The sequence below is a fragment of the Oncorhynchus mykiss genome, chromosome 12 (assembly GCF_013265735.2).
Source record: "Oncorhynchus mykiss isolate Arlee chromosome 12, USDA_OmykA_1.1, whole genome shotgun sequence".
NCBI classification, from domain to species: domain Eukaryota; kingdom Metazoa; phylum Chordata; class Actinopteri; order Salmoniformes; family Salmonidae; genus Oncorhynchus; species Oncorhynchus mykiss.
In genome coordinates, this window is record NC_048576.1 from 37,969,905 (window position 1) to 37,988,918 (window position 19,014).

General features: G+C 41.6%; 1 protein-coding gene across 4 annotated transcripts in view; it reads right to left on the reverse strand.

The window, feature by feature from the left end:
* Positions 1-358: 358 nt before the first annotated feature.
* mcama (melanoma cell adhesion molecule a) overlaps positions 359-19,014 on the reverse strand; it is a 65,218-nt gene continuing 46,562 nt past the window's right edge. The window contains exons 6-16 of one of the 4 annotated variants that reach the window (XM_036937509.1): positions 18,713-18,892; positions 18,049-18,176; positions 13,404-13,548; positions 12,928-13,043; positions 11,136-11,277; positions 10,706-10,851; positions 10,428-10,569; positions 5,512-5,547; positions 3,752-3,881; positions 3,393-3,510; positions 359-3,274 (exon numbers count right to left, since the gene is read on the reverse strand). In XM_036937509.1, coding sequence (XP_036793404.1) covers positions 3,254-3,274; positions 3,393-3,510; positions 3,752-3,881; positions 5,512-5,547; positions 10,428-10,569; positions 10,706-10,851; positions 11,136-11,277; positions 12,928-13,043; positions 13,404-13,548; positions 18,049-18,176; positions 18,713-18,892 — 1,304 coding nt within the window. In that variant the 3' untranslated portion in view covers positions 359-3,253. Of the gene's footprint in view, positions 3,280-3,392; positions 3,511-3,751; positions 3,882-5,511; positions 5,548-10,427; positions 10,570-10,705; positions 10,852-11,135; positions 11,278-12,927; positions 13,044-13,403; positions 13,549-18,048; positions 18,177-18,712; positions 18,893-19,014 lie in introns of all 4 variants that reach the window. The other 3 variants (XM_036937510.1, XM_021623679.2, XM_021623680.2) reach the window with 3 other exon arrangements.

A 19,014-nucleotide genomic window follows, 5' to 3' on the forward strand; every position in this document is an offset into this window, starting at 1 on the left:
GTACTGGAAAAATAGTGTTTTATAATGTAGCTCTAGAAAATAACATTTTCCAATCTGGTAACAGTAAAGGCATTCAAATGAAATCTGCTGTTTCTACATGTCTAGACTATTTTGTTGAACCTCCTCCCACCAAGCATGCTCTCTATGGAAATCTGGAGCTACTGTTCTACTCACTCCAGCATAACAGTGGTTAGCGGGGAGAATTATCTCCTTTCCCCCAGTCATATTTTAGCTGTTGTGAATTAAATTTATTTTCAGTCATGCCTTAGCCACTGAAATGCACTCGTATGTTTTAAATTCTCTGCTGTAAATTTTTCTTTTAAATATTTTGTATAAAGATGACAATGAAAAAGCAACATCAAATTTAACTTTTTTATTTGGCATTTTCTTGCAAAAAAGAATTGTAAAAAATGCAAGCATCAAATCACAAGAACTATACTTAATTTACACACATTTGCAAAATTAAAACATTACAAAACAATGATAAACTGCTGGTCCAAACATTATTGTCCACCAGTAGCTGTTCCAGATAGTCATAACATATCACTGGTGGTGTTTGCTAACAGTGACCCTATTTTACATCTAGGCCACAAGTTTTTCCTTCTCCTGTGTTGGGATCTGACTTTGGGTGACATGAATGAAACACCCATGTCCAGACCTCTTCCTTCCATAAGCATCAAAACACTACACTATAACACAACTAAACCAGACTGAACAAAAAAGGCACACAGTTGTCATACTACTACCAAAGGTCCACTATCTGCAGTCCAATGGCAGGATGAAAGCAGGCTGAACAAAATGTATTACATTTCAACTAAACACTTACAATGACCACTAAAATATTACCTTTGAAGGCAATGTTAGGATCACAACATACACTATTTGTACAAATTGAACTCTAACATATCACCATTCTGTAAATGATACAAATCAGAGCAACAACTTCTTCCCTGCACACAACTTACAATAAGCATCCAAAATGGATCACACACAAAATGACCTTCAGGTCTGCTTGGTGCTCACCCAAACACAAAGAAATACACAGAGCAAATAAGAAAAAAGAAAAAATATTCAGTGTATCTTACATTTTCAAAATGAGACAAATTTCCACAGGCACGGCCGATTATAAAACAGTAGGCCATTTAAAAAAAGACAGTTGAAGGCCATGGCTACAAAGGTTCTTATGCTACGATTACAAACAGTAAAAGAGCTCGACAGTAGTTCAGAAGAGAACGACCCATCCGGATGGGCGAGTTTTGCCGACTAAATTTAAATGGCTGTTGGCATGGCGTTTCGCCATTTACTTAACGGTGGCAAAGCATTGGGCCACTACTGCTTATCTGACATTTACTTAACGGTGGCAAAGCATTGGGCCACTACTGCTTATCTGACATTTACTTAACGGTGGCAAAGCATTGGGCCACTACTGCTTATCTGACATGACAAGCTCACTCGTTCCCTGATTTACTTGAGGCTTTCTCTCTTCAGATAGGCAGCTCCAGAATTTATGTCTTATGATGGAGTATAGCTGTCAAAGCTTTTAGTCAGCCAATATAGTGCATATATACACACCCACAAAATGTGACATTTTGTATGTCTCTCTAAACATTACAATGGGTAATTGGTCCAATGTCAACAGATTAGCATATTATGAATATCATATTGATATCATGAATGATTAATGGATAAAAAATAATTGCGTTATAATTGTGTACAACAGAGCTTTGAAGAATGTAGAGTTGTAGACACAATCTGATTATTCATCGGATCAGGTCTTGAACACCAGTATATTTACTGTAGGTTTCCAAAAGAAAAGTAAAAACAAAAAACATAACAGCAACTGGTCCACTGATAGTAGACCATTCACAAAACGAACCATCTTTGCATTAGCTTTGGGAGACAACAGGTCATGTATACTGCCACAGATCACATACTTCTTACATCTGGGTGTACATGTAAGATAAGTAAATGGTGATTAGAATAGAAGAGGAGAGTCCTGTAATTCAGTGGTGTGACTGCTGGAACATGTCAACACAGACTGAGGATTTAGATCCATCTTGCCCCCCCCCCCGTGGCAGGGAGTTTCCGTGTGGGGACTTAAAGGGCTATATGTAATATTTTTCCATTGTAATTTCAGAAAATGTCCTTAATATATGTATAGTTATAGTGAAATGATAGTTTCACAATATTTATTTCAATTTGTTTTACATTCTGCCTCCACAAAATTGCATTCAAATGGTGCAGCCGTATTGGCTATCAAAAGACAGACCATCTCTTGTTGTCAAATTGACTGAAGCCAGCAAATCTTGTATTGTCAATTCAACAACAGACCAGTCCATTTGACAACAACAGATTTGCTGACCCCAGTCAATTTGACAACAAGAGACGGTTCGTTGTTGAATTGTTACATGTAGTACCTTTAAGTTTCCACTGATAGTGCTTAAGAAGACATAGCAATCAGAAAAGAAACTGAGGGCTCTATTTAATCCACATCGAGGAAATTCAGCTTTACAGCATGATTGTAATTTAAAGGCAATGTTCTTGCTTTAGCGGAGACTGTATTCACGGTAAACGCTGCTTATGTCGGTTCAATCGGAAATGATCTTAACATTTATATTGTGGAATCTGTAACACTTCAGAGTTACAGATTGAATAGAGCCCTAAGAGGGTGAAGATATGAAGAGAGAACCCTTGGCCTGACTTGAGTGACATTTATGGTCAAATCACCTCCATAAGATAATGTTGGAACGCCTAAACATGGATCATGGATGAATAGCTAAAGCAAAATGACACCATAAACAGATACTACCATGAAGTCTGAAAGGTATGTGTCAAAATATCTTAAATAACGAAATATATATAATATATACACTTTATAAAGTTTATAACGCACAATTAATGAAAGTCATCGTACACTTGAAAACAGCTAAATCAAATCAAATCAAAAAGGCTTTGGGGAAACGGTACAAAAGAAGAAACAGTAAAACGGAGCAATCAAAACATCCTACAAACCTCTATCATACACCTTAAAATCTGTGGTGTGTATTCCTGTGTGGTTTTGGCCAGATATGGGGAATATGGCTGAACACAGAAGAAATGAGGGGAAAGTGATTGATTGAGTCCTAATTATAAAGTGATTGTGAAAGCTGATTTTTCCAAGGCTTCCAGTAGTCTAGCCTTGGATTGTGGGTGGATGTGGTGGGGTGGCGAAGAACTTCGGCTGGCCACGTCAGAGCTCGGCCCTCTGCATATGTCACTTCCTCAGATCCATGTACTTTACTCCAGGGAAAAACACCAGAAGATGTCAATTCGGTGAGCCATGCGAGATTCAAGAAATACATTAGACAGTAGGCTACTTCTGTTTAGCGTATAGTTTTCGTATCCATGGTTACCTGGTCGCTGGGGCCATTCTTGTCACCGTTGACGCCCTTCAGAAGTCCGGCATCCTCGGTCTTGGTGTTAGTCTTCATCTCCACCACAATGTCATCTTTGTTGGGGTTCTCCTTGGTGCTGTGGATGGAGAGCACAAACTCTCAAAAGTCCTCTCTAGTGAGGACAGTATCACATTCTTAGAGGCAAAAAAACTAATCTATGGAGGATCATATAGAATACATTTACATAACACTTTTTCAAGTACTCAGGGTGGTTTACATTGTAATTTATCCTAACACACCACAAATGTGTAGCACCTACTTTATAGAACTAGACACAAAACCTGTCCCTAGACCAGTTGTTAAAGTGCAATACTCACATCTCCTGCTTGCCAGAGCGGCCACAGGGGATCTTTCCCTTCTTGTGGAGGAAGTAGAGCACACTGCCCAGGATGGCCAGCAGAAGGATACAGAGGATGATAACCACAATGATCACACCATTGCCCTCAGCTATATAGACAGACAGACAGAGGGGAGGGCAAGCTCAGGTTAATGCTTACACCTGTTCACCGATCCGATAAACTGGGAGAATGGAGAATGATCATGGAGAATCATCCAGACATGATAAGGGTAAACACTTCCTGGTCACCTGTGCTGCCTATACACGTGACCAAAGACCCATGACCCATGACCCATGATGTGAGAGTGCCCTTAGTGTAAAAAAAACAAGTGAAAACATCCCTAGACAGACAACATATACCCAAGACATAAAAATGCCAAAATTACTCGTACAATAACGTTTTCAGATTTGCTACATCTGCAGTTGTCAGAAAGTGGTTACTGTAAATAACCCAGCCATGACCCCAAAGAGAAGGCAGAAGCAAATTCAGAAGCATAGTGGCCAGGGATGGGTGGCCCATCCTCTTCTTGCAATACCAACAATAGATGTAGTAGTAGGACAAAACATATAAAAGATGTGGAGGATAGTAGCCACTAGCCAGGATAGTCCACTCAGTAACAGCCACTGTTTTCCAGGGAGTCCTGGGATCCAGATTGTACAACAGTTGTAGAGTATGGAGCTATTGGTAATGAATTATGGCCAAGTCATAAGAAGCAGATTGGGAAACAAATCAAATGTCAATTTCCTGGTTCTCTGACAGAATGGCACAATAGATGTAGTTAATTTGTTGTGTTCGGAACATTGTACAAATTACTGTATGTTCCCTACAGGCTGGTGTGGTTTTTAATGTAAAAATGGGTTTGAATATACACATTAACTTCCCAGCTTCAGCTTTCTTGCTTTGTGAGTGAGTGCTCCAGACACTGGGCAGAGAGAGATGGGAAATAGCCCTGGCCTGCCCCTGTGACAGAGCCATCAACATTTCAGTGCAATCCCCCCAGGAGGAAATTAGAGTGTGCTACTACCTACCAGAGCAATTAACTCCTATATTTAACCATGCAGTAAGCCCTCGTTAAAAGGGAAACAATAGTCTGGGTGTGGGTTTATGAGAATTTCTATTGCAACAGCTCAATAAAACAGTGAGACAGCACATTAACTTCCCCAATAATAAGTAAATATAAGTGATTTTGGCACTCGACCACTATATTTTGGAACTCGACCACTATAAGTGTTGTCTTGCTCTTTTTTTCCTGTTAGATTTGTCTCTTTCAGACAGAATTTTAAATGTACCCGCAGGCAATGAGCAGAGCCAATCCTCCCACTCGTTCCAGCGAACACTTTGCCCGTATGAAAATCATTAATTATTTAGTTACCTCGTTGGCTTATCCTTCATTGTATGGGTTGGTGTGCATTCAGAGAGAATCAAACAAAAGTTGAGAGAAAGCAAATGAAAAAAAATCTAAAAGTTATTCTCAACTAGATAAGAGTGATCTAAAGGTGAAGAAGAACAGACAGTGTGGGAGCGTGGTTCAGTGGTAGCGCTGAAGCCTCCAAAGCACGTTACTTACCCATAGTGACATGGGTAGGAATTCCATCCCACACATTTGGGCTGTTTCTTCTCTGTACTACTTCCAACTGTCTAAATAAAAGTGATAAAATATGCTCCTGTTCTCCTTTAAAAAAAGATGAGGAGAAACAGAGATCAGCAAGAACAAAATAATAGCGAGATTGCTGTCTTACCGGGTGAGTAGGGCGCAGTTGAAGTGACCATGGGAACTGTGGACAAGCAAAACAACAACGAAAATGTAAGACCTTCCCATCAACAATATACATTAGTGAGCTGTTTAAAATAAAAATGTATTTTTCATTGAGGGTGTGGGAAATTGCTCATAAATATCCATTTTGGGTTGGGTAAACGTAGTTGTCCTTGATCCCAAAACTTTCTCACTAAAGCATACTTACCAGAGGTCCACTGTCACGCTCTGATAATAAAATGATGTTCACTGCTAGGAAATACACATCTGGACAGTTAGCTCACAGTGATAAGGTGCTGAGTTCCTGCCAGTTACTGCCATTTGCGGTAAGTTCAAATCCCCCATGTGGGGCAAAACAAATATTTTAAAAGTGGACTCATATTTATTGCGGCGTCAGAAAGAAAAGTGCAATCATCACCTTGAAAATTACATTCAATTCAATCCGCATTTTTACACCGTAGCTATTTTTTCAATGGTCAAATTAACTTACAGATTGGTCTTGGGTACTGTATAAAAACCTACAACTACGACCGGTGTGACCCCTTTCACAAGCATGCTTTCACTTTTCAGAATTAGAAGTGTGTGGGAATGGGATAAATATTTCAAATAAAGGATTAGAACTCACAATTTCTGAACTATGATGCAACAGTCTTAGCAGACTGTGCCACCAATCAGTCATAGCAGTTGGGAAAAAATACAACAAGTTGACATTACCAGCATTGTCATCTATTTCTTGTTAAGTCTGATGGATGTAGCTATGAATATAAACATATAAACAAAACTAGAGTTTTGGCAAGTCGGTTAGGACATCTACGTTGTGCATGACACAAGCAATTTTTCCTACAATTGTTTACAGACAGATTATTTCACTTATAATTCACTGTATCACAATTCCAGTGGGTCAGAAGTTTAAATACACTAAGTTGACTGTGCCTTTAAACAGCATGGAAAATTTCAGAAAATTATGTCATGGCTTTCGAAGCTTCTGATAGGCTAACTGACATCATTTGAGTCAATTGGAGGTGTACCTGTGGATGTATTTCAAGGCCTACCTTCAAACTCAGTGCCTCTTTGCTTGACATCATGGTAAAATCAAAAGAAATCTGTTAAGACCTCAGAAAAAAATTGTATACCTCCACAAGTCTGGTTCATCCTTGAAGGTACCACGTTCATCTGGACAAACAATAGTACGCAAGTATAAACACCATGGGACCACACAGCCGTCATACCGCTCAGGAAGGAGACGTGTTTGGTCTCCTAGAGATGAACGTACTTTGGTGCGAAAAGTGCAAATCAATCCCATAACAACAGCAAAGGACCTTGTGAAGATGCTGGAGGAAACAGGTGCAAAAATATCTATATCCACAGTAAAACAAGTACTATCTCGACATAACCTGAAAGGCCGCTCAGAAAGGAAGAAGCCACTGCTCCAAAACCGCCATAAAAAAGCCAGTCTACGGTTTGCAACTGCACATGGGGACAAAGATTGTACTTTTTGGAGAAATGTCCTCTGGTCTGATGAAACAAAAATATAACTGTTTGGCCATTGTTATGTTTGGAGGAAAAAGGGGGAGGCTTGCAAGCCAAAGAACACCATGTTGTGGGAGTGCTTTGCTGCAGGAGGGTCTGGTGCACTTCACAAAATAGATGACGTCATGAGGTAGGAAAATTATGTATATATATTGAAGTAACATCTCAAGACGTCCGTCAGGAAGTTAATCTTTGTCGCAAATGGGTCTTCCAAATGGACAATGACCTCAAGCATACTTCCAAAGTTGTGGCAAAATGGCTTAATACCTTGACAACAAAGTCAAGGTATTGGAGTGGCCATCACAAAGCCCTGACCTCAATCCTATGGAAAATATGTGGGCAGAACTGAAAAAGCATGTGCTCCATATGGACAATGACCCCAAGCATACTTCCAAAGTTGTGGCAAAATGGCTTAATACCTTGACAACAAAGTCAAGGTATTGGAGTGGCCATCACAAAGCTCTGACCGCCATCCTATAGAACATTTGTGGGCAGAACTGAAAAAGTGTGTGCGAGCAAGGAGGCCTACAAACCTGACTCAGTTACACCAGCTCTGTCAGAAGGAATGGGCCAAAATTCACCCAACTTATTGTGGGAAGCTTGTGGAAGGCTACCCGAAACTTTTGACCCAAGTTAAACAATTTAAAGGCAATGCTACCAAATACTAATTGAGCGTATGTAAACTTCTGACCCACTGGGAATGTGATGAAAGAAATAAAAGCAGAAATAAATCATTCTCTCTACTATTATTCTCCCATTTCACATTCTTAAAATGAAGTGGTGATCCTAACTGACCTAAGTGAGGGAATGTTTACTAGGATTAAATGACAGGAATTGTGAAAAACTGAGTTTAAATGTATTTGGCTAAGGTGTATGTAAACTTCAGATTTCAACTGTATACACTACATGGCCCAAAAAAGTATGTGGATACCTGCTCGTCGAACATCTCATTCCAAAATCATGGAAACCCAAGCTCCCGACCAACAGTTATTGTGCTGAAGTTGCTTCCAGAGGCAGTTTGGAACTCGGTAGTGAGTGTTGCAACCGAGGACAGACAACTTTTATGCGCTACAGCAGTCCCGTTCTGTAAGCTTGTGTGGCCTACCACTTTGCGGCTAAGCTGATGTTGCTCCTAGACGTTCCCACTTCACAATAACAGCACTTACAGTTGACCGAAGCAGCTCTAGCAGGGCAGAAATTTGATGAACTGACTCGTTGGAAAGGTGGCATCAGTTGAAAGTCACTGAGCTCTTCATTAAGTCCATTCTACTGCCAATGTTTGTCTATAGAGATTACATGGCTGTATGCACATTTTTATACACATGTCAGAAATGGATGTGGCTGAAATAGCCAAATCCACTAAATTGAAGGGGTGTAGGGGTTTCTGTATATACAGTGGGGCAAAAAAGTATTTAGTCAGCCACCAATTGTGCAAGTTCTCCCACTTAAAAAGATGAGAGAGGCCTGTAATTTTCATCATAGGTACACTTCAACTATGACAGACAAAATGAGAAAAAAAAATCCAGAAAATCACATTGTAGGATTTTTAATGAATTTATTTGCAAATTATGGTGGAAAATAAGTATTTGGTCAATAACAAAAGTTTATCTCAATACTTTGTTATATACCCTTTGTTGGCAATGACAGAGGTCAAAAGTTTTCTGTAAGTCTTCACAAGGTTTTCACACACTGTTGCTGGTATTTTGACGCATTCCTCCATACAGATCTCCTCTAGAGCAGTGATGTTTTGGGGCTGTTGCTGGGCAACACAGACTTTCAACTCCCTCCAAAGATTTTCTATGGGGTTGAGATCTGGAGACTGGCTAGGCCACTCCAGGACCTTGAAATGCTTCTTACGAAGCCACTCCTTCGTTGACCGGGCGGTGAATTTGGGATCATTGTCATGCTGAAAGACCCAGCCACGTTTCATCTTCAATGCCCTTGCTGATGGAAGGAGGTTTTCACTAAAAATCTCACGATACATGGCCCCATTCATTCTAGCAAACTTCAGACGGGCTTGGACATGTACTGGCTTAAGCAGGGGGACACGTCTGGCACTGCAGGATTTGAGTCCCTGGTGGCGTAGTGTGTTACTGATGGTAGGCTTCGTTACTTTGGTCCCAGCTCTCTGCAGGTCATTCAATAGGTCCCCCCGTGTGGTTCTGGGATTTTTGCTCACCGTTCTTGTGATCATTTTGACCCCACGGGGTGAGATCTTGCGTGGAGCCCCAGATCGAGGGAGATTATCAGTGGTCTTGTATGTCTTCCATTTCCTAATAATTGCTCCCACAGTTGATTTCTTCAAACCAAGCTGCTTATTGCAGATTCAGTCTTCCCAGCCTGGTGCAGGTCTACAATTTTGTTTCTGTTGTCCTTTGACAGCTATCTGGTCTTGGCCATAGTGGAGTTTGGAGTGTGACTGTTTGAGGTTGTGGACAGGTGTATTTTATACTGATAACAAGTTCAAACAGGTGCCATTAATACAGGTAACGAGTGGAGGACAGAGGAGCCTCTTAAAGAAGAAGTTACAGGTCTGTGAGAGTCAGAAATCTTGCTTGTTTGTAGATGACCAAATACTTATTTTCCACCATAATTTGCAAATAAATTCATAAAAAATCCTACAATGTGATTTTCTGGATTTTTTTTCTAATTTTGTCTGTCATAGTTGAAGTGTACCTATGATGAAAATTACAGGCCTCTCTCATCTTTTTAAGTGGGAGAACTTGCACAATTGGTGGCTGACTAAATAGTTTTTTGCCCCACTGTATAGCGTATCACTTTTGCAACAAACTGTCTAAATGAAGACCAGAATTGACGTATTTCACTATAACTATGCCTAAAACATCTGCTTTAAAATAAAACCATTTTTTTAATGAAAGTTAGTCTTTAAAAGCTGTTAAAATGACCCAAAATGTTTTTGATAAGATTTCAGTTCAGCTTGGATGCATATCTTATGTGATTGAAATACTATCATATTTTATGATGCTGATAAAGATAGCACCTTTACAGACTGTCCCTAAACGTGAATCTTTCTCAAACATTAGACTATTGTTCTGGCCCTTGGCAATTGGCATGTATTTGTTGTTCTACAGTTAGGCCCTAAAGATTAGGCTTAGGCTATGCACTAGATAAAAAGAAAGAAAGAAAAACCTCAGTGTAGCCTATAGATATGAATTGCACAATAATGATACATTTATGGATTTTTAATGTATTGTTTTCTCATTATTCAACCTGCCCTTCATCCACACGATGTTTCATGACCCGAAACCCGCCCGCCCCACATTTATAACTGTGGGGACTGCGGGTAATGAGTCAACCCGCGCATCACTAATGCCCATATTCCTATGTAGTGTATGTGGCAGGGTGGCTTACTGGCTCTGATGCTGAAGGACTTTGTCTCTGTGCCAATATCGTTGGTGGCGTTGCAGAAGGCTGTGATGTCAGAGGTCACTTTGACGGACACCAGGCTGATAGTGCTGTGCTCCGTGGCTCTGGTCAGCACCTCGCGCCAGCTCTGTTAACACACAGCACACACACACACCAATGTGCATCGGAAACAGACATAACCAAGAAAATTAGATAGCATTAAAAAAAATCTAAATTCATGCAATGTAAACATGCCCACATATGTAAACTGCCCATTGTACTACCAAGCCCTGTTTTACCTGGCTGCCAGTCACGGTCCAGGAGATGGTGGGCAGGGGGTGTGCATGTGCCTCACAGCTCAGGTTCACCCACTTCCCAGTTCCCTCATCCATTTCAACCTCCCTGTCAGCATCCTTCATCTGGGGAGCACCTGGGAGACGGGTTACAAACACATATACATTATAGACTCTAGTAAAAGACCGTTTTTGAAAACATCTTATCTGAAAAACTCAATCCATTGTTTCTCAATCCATTGTTTCTGGTAGAACAACCAGGGTGGATGTGTTTTTGTTCTATCCTATCATATCACACCTAATACAACTAATAACCAAGTAGTGAAAGTGCTGGGCTAAAGCTAAAATGTGTACCCCCCTGGGAGTTCCCCAGAAATGGACTGTATGTTACAGAGAGTACTGTGGTGGCGTGGTGACTCACCCTGGACGATGATGTGGACCGAGCCAGAGGTGTGCAGTCCAGGCAGAGAAGAAACAGTCACCTCACACACATACTCTCCTGCCGTGTCATAGGTGGCATCCTGCAAGAACAGCATGTGGCCTTTTCCAACCTGCTGCCGATTCTACACAAAGACAAAATTATACACACAAACATAAGACATATAAGAGGGAACATTACTAAGTCCACATAACTGAATGACAATTCCTGATTAGCTACATTCGGCAAGTGACATGGTCATCCACCTCATCGGTAGATTCGACAGCCTTGGTTTCTCAAATGATTGCCTCGCCTGGTTCACCAACTACTTCTCTGATAGAGTTCAGTGTGTCAAATCGGAGGGTCTGTTGTCCGGACCTCTGGCAGTCTCTATGGGGGTGCCACAGGGTTCAATTCTTGGACCGACTCTCTTCTCTGTATACATCAATGAGGTCGCTCTTGCTGCTGGTGAGTCTCTGATCCACCTCTACGCAGACGACACCATTCTGTATACTTCCGGCCCTTCTTTGGACACTGTGTTAACAACCCTCCAGGCAAGCTTCAATGCCATACAACTCTCCTTCCGTGGCCTCCAATTGCTCTTAAATACAAGTAAAACTAAATGCATGCTCTTCAACCGATCGCTACCTGCACCTACCCGCCTGTCCAACATCACTACTCTGGACGGCTCTGACTTAGAATACGTGGACAACTACAAATACTTAGGTGTCTGGTTAGACTGTAAACTCTCCTTCCAGACCCATATCAAACATCTCCAATCCAAAGTTAAATCTAGAATTGGCTTCCTATTTCGCAACAAAGCATCCTTCACTCATGCTGCCAAACATACCCTTGTAAAACTGACCATCCTACCAATCCTCGACTTTGGCGATGTCATTTACAAAATAGCCTCCAATACCCTACTCAACAAATTGGATGCAGTCTATCACAGTGCAATCCGTTTTGTCACCAAAGCCCCATATACTACCCACCATTGCGACCTGTACGCTCTCGTTGGCTGGCCCTCGCTTCATACTCGTCGCCAAACCCACTGGCTCCATGTCATCTACAAGACCCTGCTAGGTAAAGTCCCCCCTTATCTCAGCTCGCTGGTCACCATAGCATCTCCCACCTGTAGCACACGCTCCAGCAGGTATATCTCTCTAGTCACCCCCAAAACCAATTCTTTCTTTGGCCGCCTCTCTTTCCAGTTCTCTGCTGCCAATGACTGGAACGAACTACAAAACTGGAAACACTTATCTCCCTCACTAGCTTTAAGCACCAACTGTCAGAGCAGCTCACAGATTACTGCACCTGTACATAGCCCACCTATAATTTAGCCCAAACAACTACCTCTTTCCCAAATGTATTTAATATATTTATTTATTTTGCTCCTTTGCACCCCATTATTTTTATTTCTACTTTGCACATTCTTCCATTGCAAATCTACCATTCCAGTGTTTTACTTGCTATATTGTATTTACCTTGCCACCATGGCCTTTTTTGCCTTTACCTCCCTTCTCACCTCATTTGCTCACATTGTATATAGACTTGTTTATACTGTATTATTGACTGTATGTTTGTTTTACTCCATGTGTAACTCTGTGTCGTTGTATCTGTCGAACTGCTTTGCTTTATCTTGGCCAGGTCGCAATTGTAAATGAGAACTTGTTCTCAACTTGCCTACCTGGTTAAATAAAGGTAAATAAATAAATAAATAAATCTGTTATGTCAGTCTAATAACTGTGTTGCATTTAAAGCACTAAGTTAGTGCTTATTACGGGGGATTCTGTACCTTGAACCAGACAGTGGCAGTTTCCAGGGAAGACAGAGCGTTGCAGGTAGCAGTCAGACTCTCTCCTTTTAACAAGATCTCAGAGTCTTTGGGCACCACAACAGCTGGATCCAGATCTGGAGAGAGTAGACATGATGTGAGGACAAGACATTGCTAAGTACCATGCTGGTGTGTGGTCCATGCAAGCTTTTTCCATTCAAATGCCTTCTCAATTTGAATTACATCACTGCAAATCATGTTAATCGGCAGTGAAAATGTAAATTATCTTAATCAGTAATGAAGTGATGCAGTGACAGTGAGCAATTGGAACACAACAGCAGAGCTATCTTGGTAATCAAAGGGCCATGGGTAAAAAATAATTGATGGCGTAAACTCAGTCAAGTAACTAATTCAACCACTTCCAGTCTAAACAGAGCATAAGAAAATACAAGTGTACGTGTGCATGCGCATGTTTCAGTGTGTGTTAACTAACTTACAGTGGATAGTGAGCTGCATGTCTCCCGTGACCTGCTCGTAGGTGTCCAGGTCCAGAGAACGACACTGGTAGACCCCGCTGTCCCCACGGATCACATCCCTCAGCACCAAAGTGTCATCGCTGGCCTCCAGTGCCGTCTCCTGCTCCTGAGAGGGGCAACACCATGTTTACACTGTCATATTAATGGATCTACATTTACATTTTGGATACTTTTATGGAATGGAAGTCTTTGGCAAACATACATTTTGGGGTGAACTATACCTTTTATTTAAGTCACACCCAAACAACAGCTTAACTAGTCTGGTTACCAGGAGCTATAGTATATAAACCCTTTAAAATGTTCCTGTGACCCTATGGCTGCAATCCCGATATCGGGATAAGTGTCATGAACAACCGCTGAATAGCATAGCGCTACATTCAATAAATATTACTACAAATATTTATATTCATGAAATCACAAGTGCAATATAGGAAAACACAGCTTAGACTTTTGTTAATCCACCTGTCGTGCCAGATTTTGAAATTATGCTTTTCAGCGAAAGCAATCCAAGCGTTTGTGTAAGTCTATCCATCGCATGACAAAACATTATGAACACCTAGCATCAGGAAGCTTGGTCACGAAAATCAGAAAAGCAAACAAATTAATCGTTTACCTTTGATGATCTTTGGATGTTTTCACTCACGAGACTCCCATTTACACAACAAATGTTCCTTTTGTTCCATAAAGATTATTTTTATATCCAAAATACCTCTGTTTGTTTGTCGCGTTATGTTCAGAAATCCACAGGAAAGAGCGGTCACCACAACGCAGACAAAAATTCCAAATAGTTTCCATAGTGTCCACAGAAACGTTTTTTATAATCAATCCTCAGGTTGTTTTTAAAATATATAATCGATAATATATCAACCGCAAATGTCTTTCACAGCAGGAGAGGGGAAAACAATGGCTGTCCAAACTCTGTTGCGCGAGCAAAACTCATGTGACCACTTGACGCGATGTTATCGTTCTGGCTCATTTTTCAAAATAAAAGCCTGAAACTATGTCTGAAGACTTGACACCTTGAGGAACAGATAGGAAAAGGAATCTGGTTCCTATCCCTTTAAATCCAGCAAAGGGAGGCTATGGAACATGGAGTTTTCAAAATAGAAGCCACTTCCTGTTTTGATTTTCCTCAGGGTTTCGCCTGCAATATCAGTTCTGTTATACTCACAGACAATATTTTGGAAACTTTAGAGTGTTTTCTATCCAATACTAATAATAATATGCATATATTAGCAACTGAGACTGAGGAGCTGGCCATTTACAATGGGCAACTTTTCATTCAAGATACTCAATACTGCCCCTGCAGCCATAAAAAGTTAATCAGTGGTTCAACACTGTGGGTCCGGACCCACCGGTGGGTCACAGCAGGGGTCCAGGTGGGTCGTGGGGTGATATTTTTTGTGCATTGAAAAAAATATATATTCTCCCTGCTGCCAAGATGAGGGCCTAAAATGTTCTTGCCCAGGGCCAGGGCAGAATTCAGCAGTGCAGACGACCGTCCAAGACCATAGTCACACCAAGGGATGGGCAAAAATTACAAAATACAATTACAAAATACCATAAAGATCAATGTATCAAATACTACAAAATATCTTTATTTTGAAATGCATTTAATTAAAATACATGTACAGTTGAAGTCGGAAGTTTACATACACCTTAGCCAAAAACATTTACACTCAGTTTTTCCCAATTCCTGTCATTTAATCCTAGTAACAATTCCCTGTCTTAGGTCAGTTAGGATCACCACTTCATTTTAAGAATGTGAAATGTCAGAAGAATAGTAGAGAGAATGATATATTTCAGCTTTCATTTCTTTCATCACATTCCCAGTGGGTCAGAAGTTTACATACACTCAATGAGTCAGGTTTGTAGGCCTCCTTGCTCGCACACACTTTTTCAGTTCTACCCACACATTTTCGATAGGAATGAGGTCAGGGCTTTGTGATTGCCACTCTAATACCTTGACTTTGTTGTCCTTAAGCTATTTTGCCACAACTTTAGAAGTATTCTTGGGGTCACTGTCCATTTGGAAGACTCATTTGTGACCAAAATGTAACTGATGTCTTGAGATGTTGCTTCAATATATACACATAATTTTCCGTCTTCATGATGCCATCTATTTTGTGAAGTGCACCAGACCCTCCTGCAGCAAAGCACCTCCATAACATGATGCTGCCAACCTCGTGCTTCACGGTTGAGATGGTGTTCTTCGGGTTGTAAGCTTCCCCATTTTTCCTCCAAACATAACGATGGTAATTATGGCCAAACAGTTCTATTTTTGTTTCATCAGACCAGAGGACATTTCTCCAAAAAGTATGATCTTTGTCCCCATGTGGAGTTGCAAACCGTAGTCTGGCTTTTTATGGCGGTTTGGAGCATTGGCTTCTTCCTTGCTGAGCGTTATGGTTTCAGGTTATGTCAATATAATATTTGTTTTACTGTGGATATAGATATTTTTGTACCTGTTTCCTCCAGCATCTTCACAAGGTATTTTGCTGTTGTTCTGGGATTGAGTTGCACTTTTCTTCAGCCTCCGGTGTGGGTGGACCATTTCAGCATGTCCGTGATGTGTATGCAGAGAAACTTAAAACTTTCCACCTTCTCCACTGCTGTCCAGTCGATATGGATAGGGGGGTGCTTCCTCTGCTGTTTTCTGAAGTCCATTATCATCTCCTTTGTTTTGTTGACGTTGAGTGAGAGGTTGTTTTTCAGGCACCACACTCCCAGAGCCCTCACCTCCTCCCTGTAGGTTGTCTCGTCATTGTTGGTAATCAAGCCTACTACTGTTGTGTCATCTGCAAACTTGATGATTGAGTTGGAGGCGTGCTTGGCCACACAGTCATGGGTGAACAAGGAGTACAGGAGGGGGCTGAGCACGCACCGTTGTGGGGCCCCAGTGTCGAGGATCAGCGGAGTGGAGGTGATGTTTCCTACCTTCACCACCTGGGGTGGAAGTCCAGGACCCAGTTGTACAGGGCGGGGTTCAGACCCAGGGCCTCAAGCTTAATGATGAGCTTGGAGGGTACTATGGTGTTGAATGCTGAGCTATAGTCAATGAACAGCATTCTTACATAGGTATTCCTCTTGTCCAGATGGGATAGGGCAGTGTGCAGAGTGATGGCGATTGCATGGTCTGGGAATCTATTGGGGCGGTATGCAAATTGAAGTGGATCTAGGGTGGCAGGTAAGGTAGAGGTGATATGACCCTTGACTAGTCTCTCAAAGCACTTCATGATGACGGAAGTGAGCGCTATGGAGCGAAAGACATTTAGTTCAGTTACCTTAGCTTTCTTGGGAACAGGAACAATGGTGGCCATCTTGAAGTATGTGGGCACAGCAGACTGGGATAGGGATTGATTGAATATGTCCGTAGCTTTACACCCCTCCAGCCGACGCTTGGCATTGCGCAAGGTGAATTTAGGCTTGTTTGCGGCTGCTTGGCCAAGGAAACCCATATCATGAAGCTCCCGACAAAAAGTTATTGTGCTGACGTTGCTTGCTGAGGCAGTTTGGAACTCGGTAGTGAGTGTTGCAACCGAGTAGAGACGATTTTTATGTGGCCATCCTACAAAAACTACAAATGCCTTGATGATCTGGACGAGACTGCCGAATCGAGGTAAAAGTAAGAATCTCTGTATTAACTATCTAATGTTAGCTATATTTAGTCATTTATAAATTGGCAACATTTCTTTAAACTGACAATTCTTTGAACTGTCTTGTGCAAGTTTTAAATTGACACAATACCTGTCAGTAAAGGTGTCAGCTGAGAGTAAATAGAGCCGAATCCATTGATAAAAGTCACCTTGTCCGAGAGAGATTTACATGGTTATCAAAACGTCACTCCAGGGTAAACCTAAAACAAAACACAGCCCTTATTTTAAGTGTCTCTAAAATCCTATGGGAAAAATGAAGGGTGGAAAAACGATTGGAACCATTTCCCTATTTGACCACTAGGTTTTATGGGTATTATGACACATCCACTGTGGGGCTCTATGGGGTGACGTCAGAGTTGGGGTGTCCCAAGGATCCTGTTAATAGACTTTTCTGTGACGCGACTTATGCTTTTGGACATTGACAAGGCAACACTCCAACTTAACTCCTCCTCCACATTTACTGGATTGGTTGAACCTCACCCGACAGATTTTTCCTCTCGTCAGGACCAGAATGTGGGGTGTCACGCTCAGGCATTTATTTTACGCCTGCTACATTAGGTTAGGGAACCCCTGCTCTGAATGACCAAATCATGCTTCTATCCACATCCCAGTCTTAAGACCCAACAGGAGAAACCTTAAATGTGTTATTGTGGTCAGTTGAACATACTGTAGGTATTGTGTGTGAGACATGGGAATGAGAACTATTCCATCCTGAGGATTTTGATCTCCAGTCAGTCACAGACCTTGCCCGACGGGATACAAAGATCTCCCCCAGAGCCACAGGGTCAAACATTATGCGGTCCCGTTCACAAGGCCTACACTTCTACTCCGAGGCCTGAGTCTGAATATCAAAAACATTCTCCAGATGTCTCCTGCGTGTCATTTTTTCCCCCTCGTTTTATGGTTCTCTGGACTCAATAGGCAGACGCAGAAAAGCGGGCCATTCTTACTTGTTCTCGGTTGAAAGTGAAGGGCGGCGGGGGGTTGCCATCGCCTTGGCAACGAAGCTCCACAGTGTCCCCCTCTTTGACCAGGCCCTGGGGAGATTCCTTCCACAACTCGATGATGGTCGTGGGGACTGCGGGACAAAAACCATACATCAACGGGACTATTCAACGCCTGGTGAAGTCACCAGGCTACGCCGCTTTACAAGCCAGTCATTTACTCAGCACTGACAAAAGCAAAGTTTGTGTTTTGTCATCACTGTCATGGTATGCTAAATTGGTTCAAACAACACTAGACACATTGAGAAAACATTGTGGGCAAAAATTGAAAGAGTGCCAAAGATGGTGGGTTTGGATTAGATTAGTTGGTTTACTATTTTGACAACCTAGAAGCTGTTGACTTGTTTTAGATAGGCTGATATCATTGCATAGGCTTTAATTTGGGTGTTGTAGAGAGAAACACCAGCAAACACCCTACTAGTTTTATGGTAGGGAAATTCATAAAAACAACTGGAGAGCGCCTTTATCACAACGAGGAAGCATTAGCTCTAGTTAGCAATACATTCAATTGAACTCAATAATGCTAAAAGTATTAGCATGCTGAGTTAGCATAAGTTGTGTGGTTAGCGATAGCATGTCTGGGGTATATGACAGTTGGTAGGTTTCTTACAGTGCACAGTGATGTTGATGACCTTGGACTTGGCTGTCCTCACACCTTCTGGAACGTAGTAGCTGACCTCACAAGAGAACAGGGCGTCCTTGTCCTCCTTGGCCACTTTGTACTGCAGCTCACTCTGGACCGTGTAGAAGCCACTGGACTCACGGGTCACCAGTGTTACCACATTGATCTCTGGGAGGGGTGAGAAAAACACTGATTTAGCTTCTATCACAGGCTGGTAGATAGATGACACCCGGAAACACTTCTTCATGTAACGACAACATGTATTTCAGTGACTGTTGTGAGTATCACCA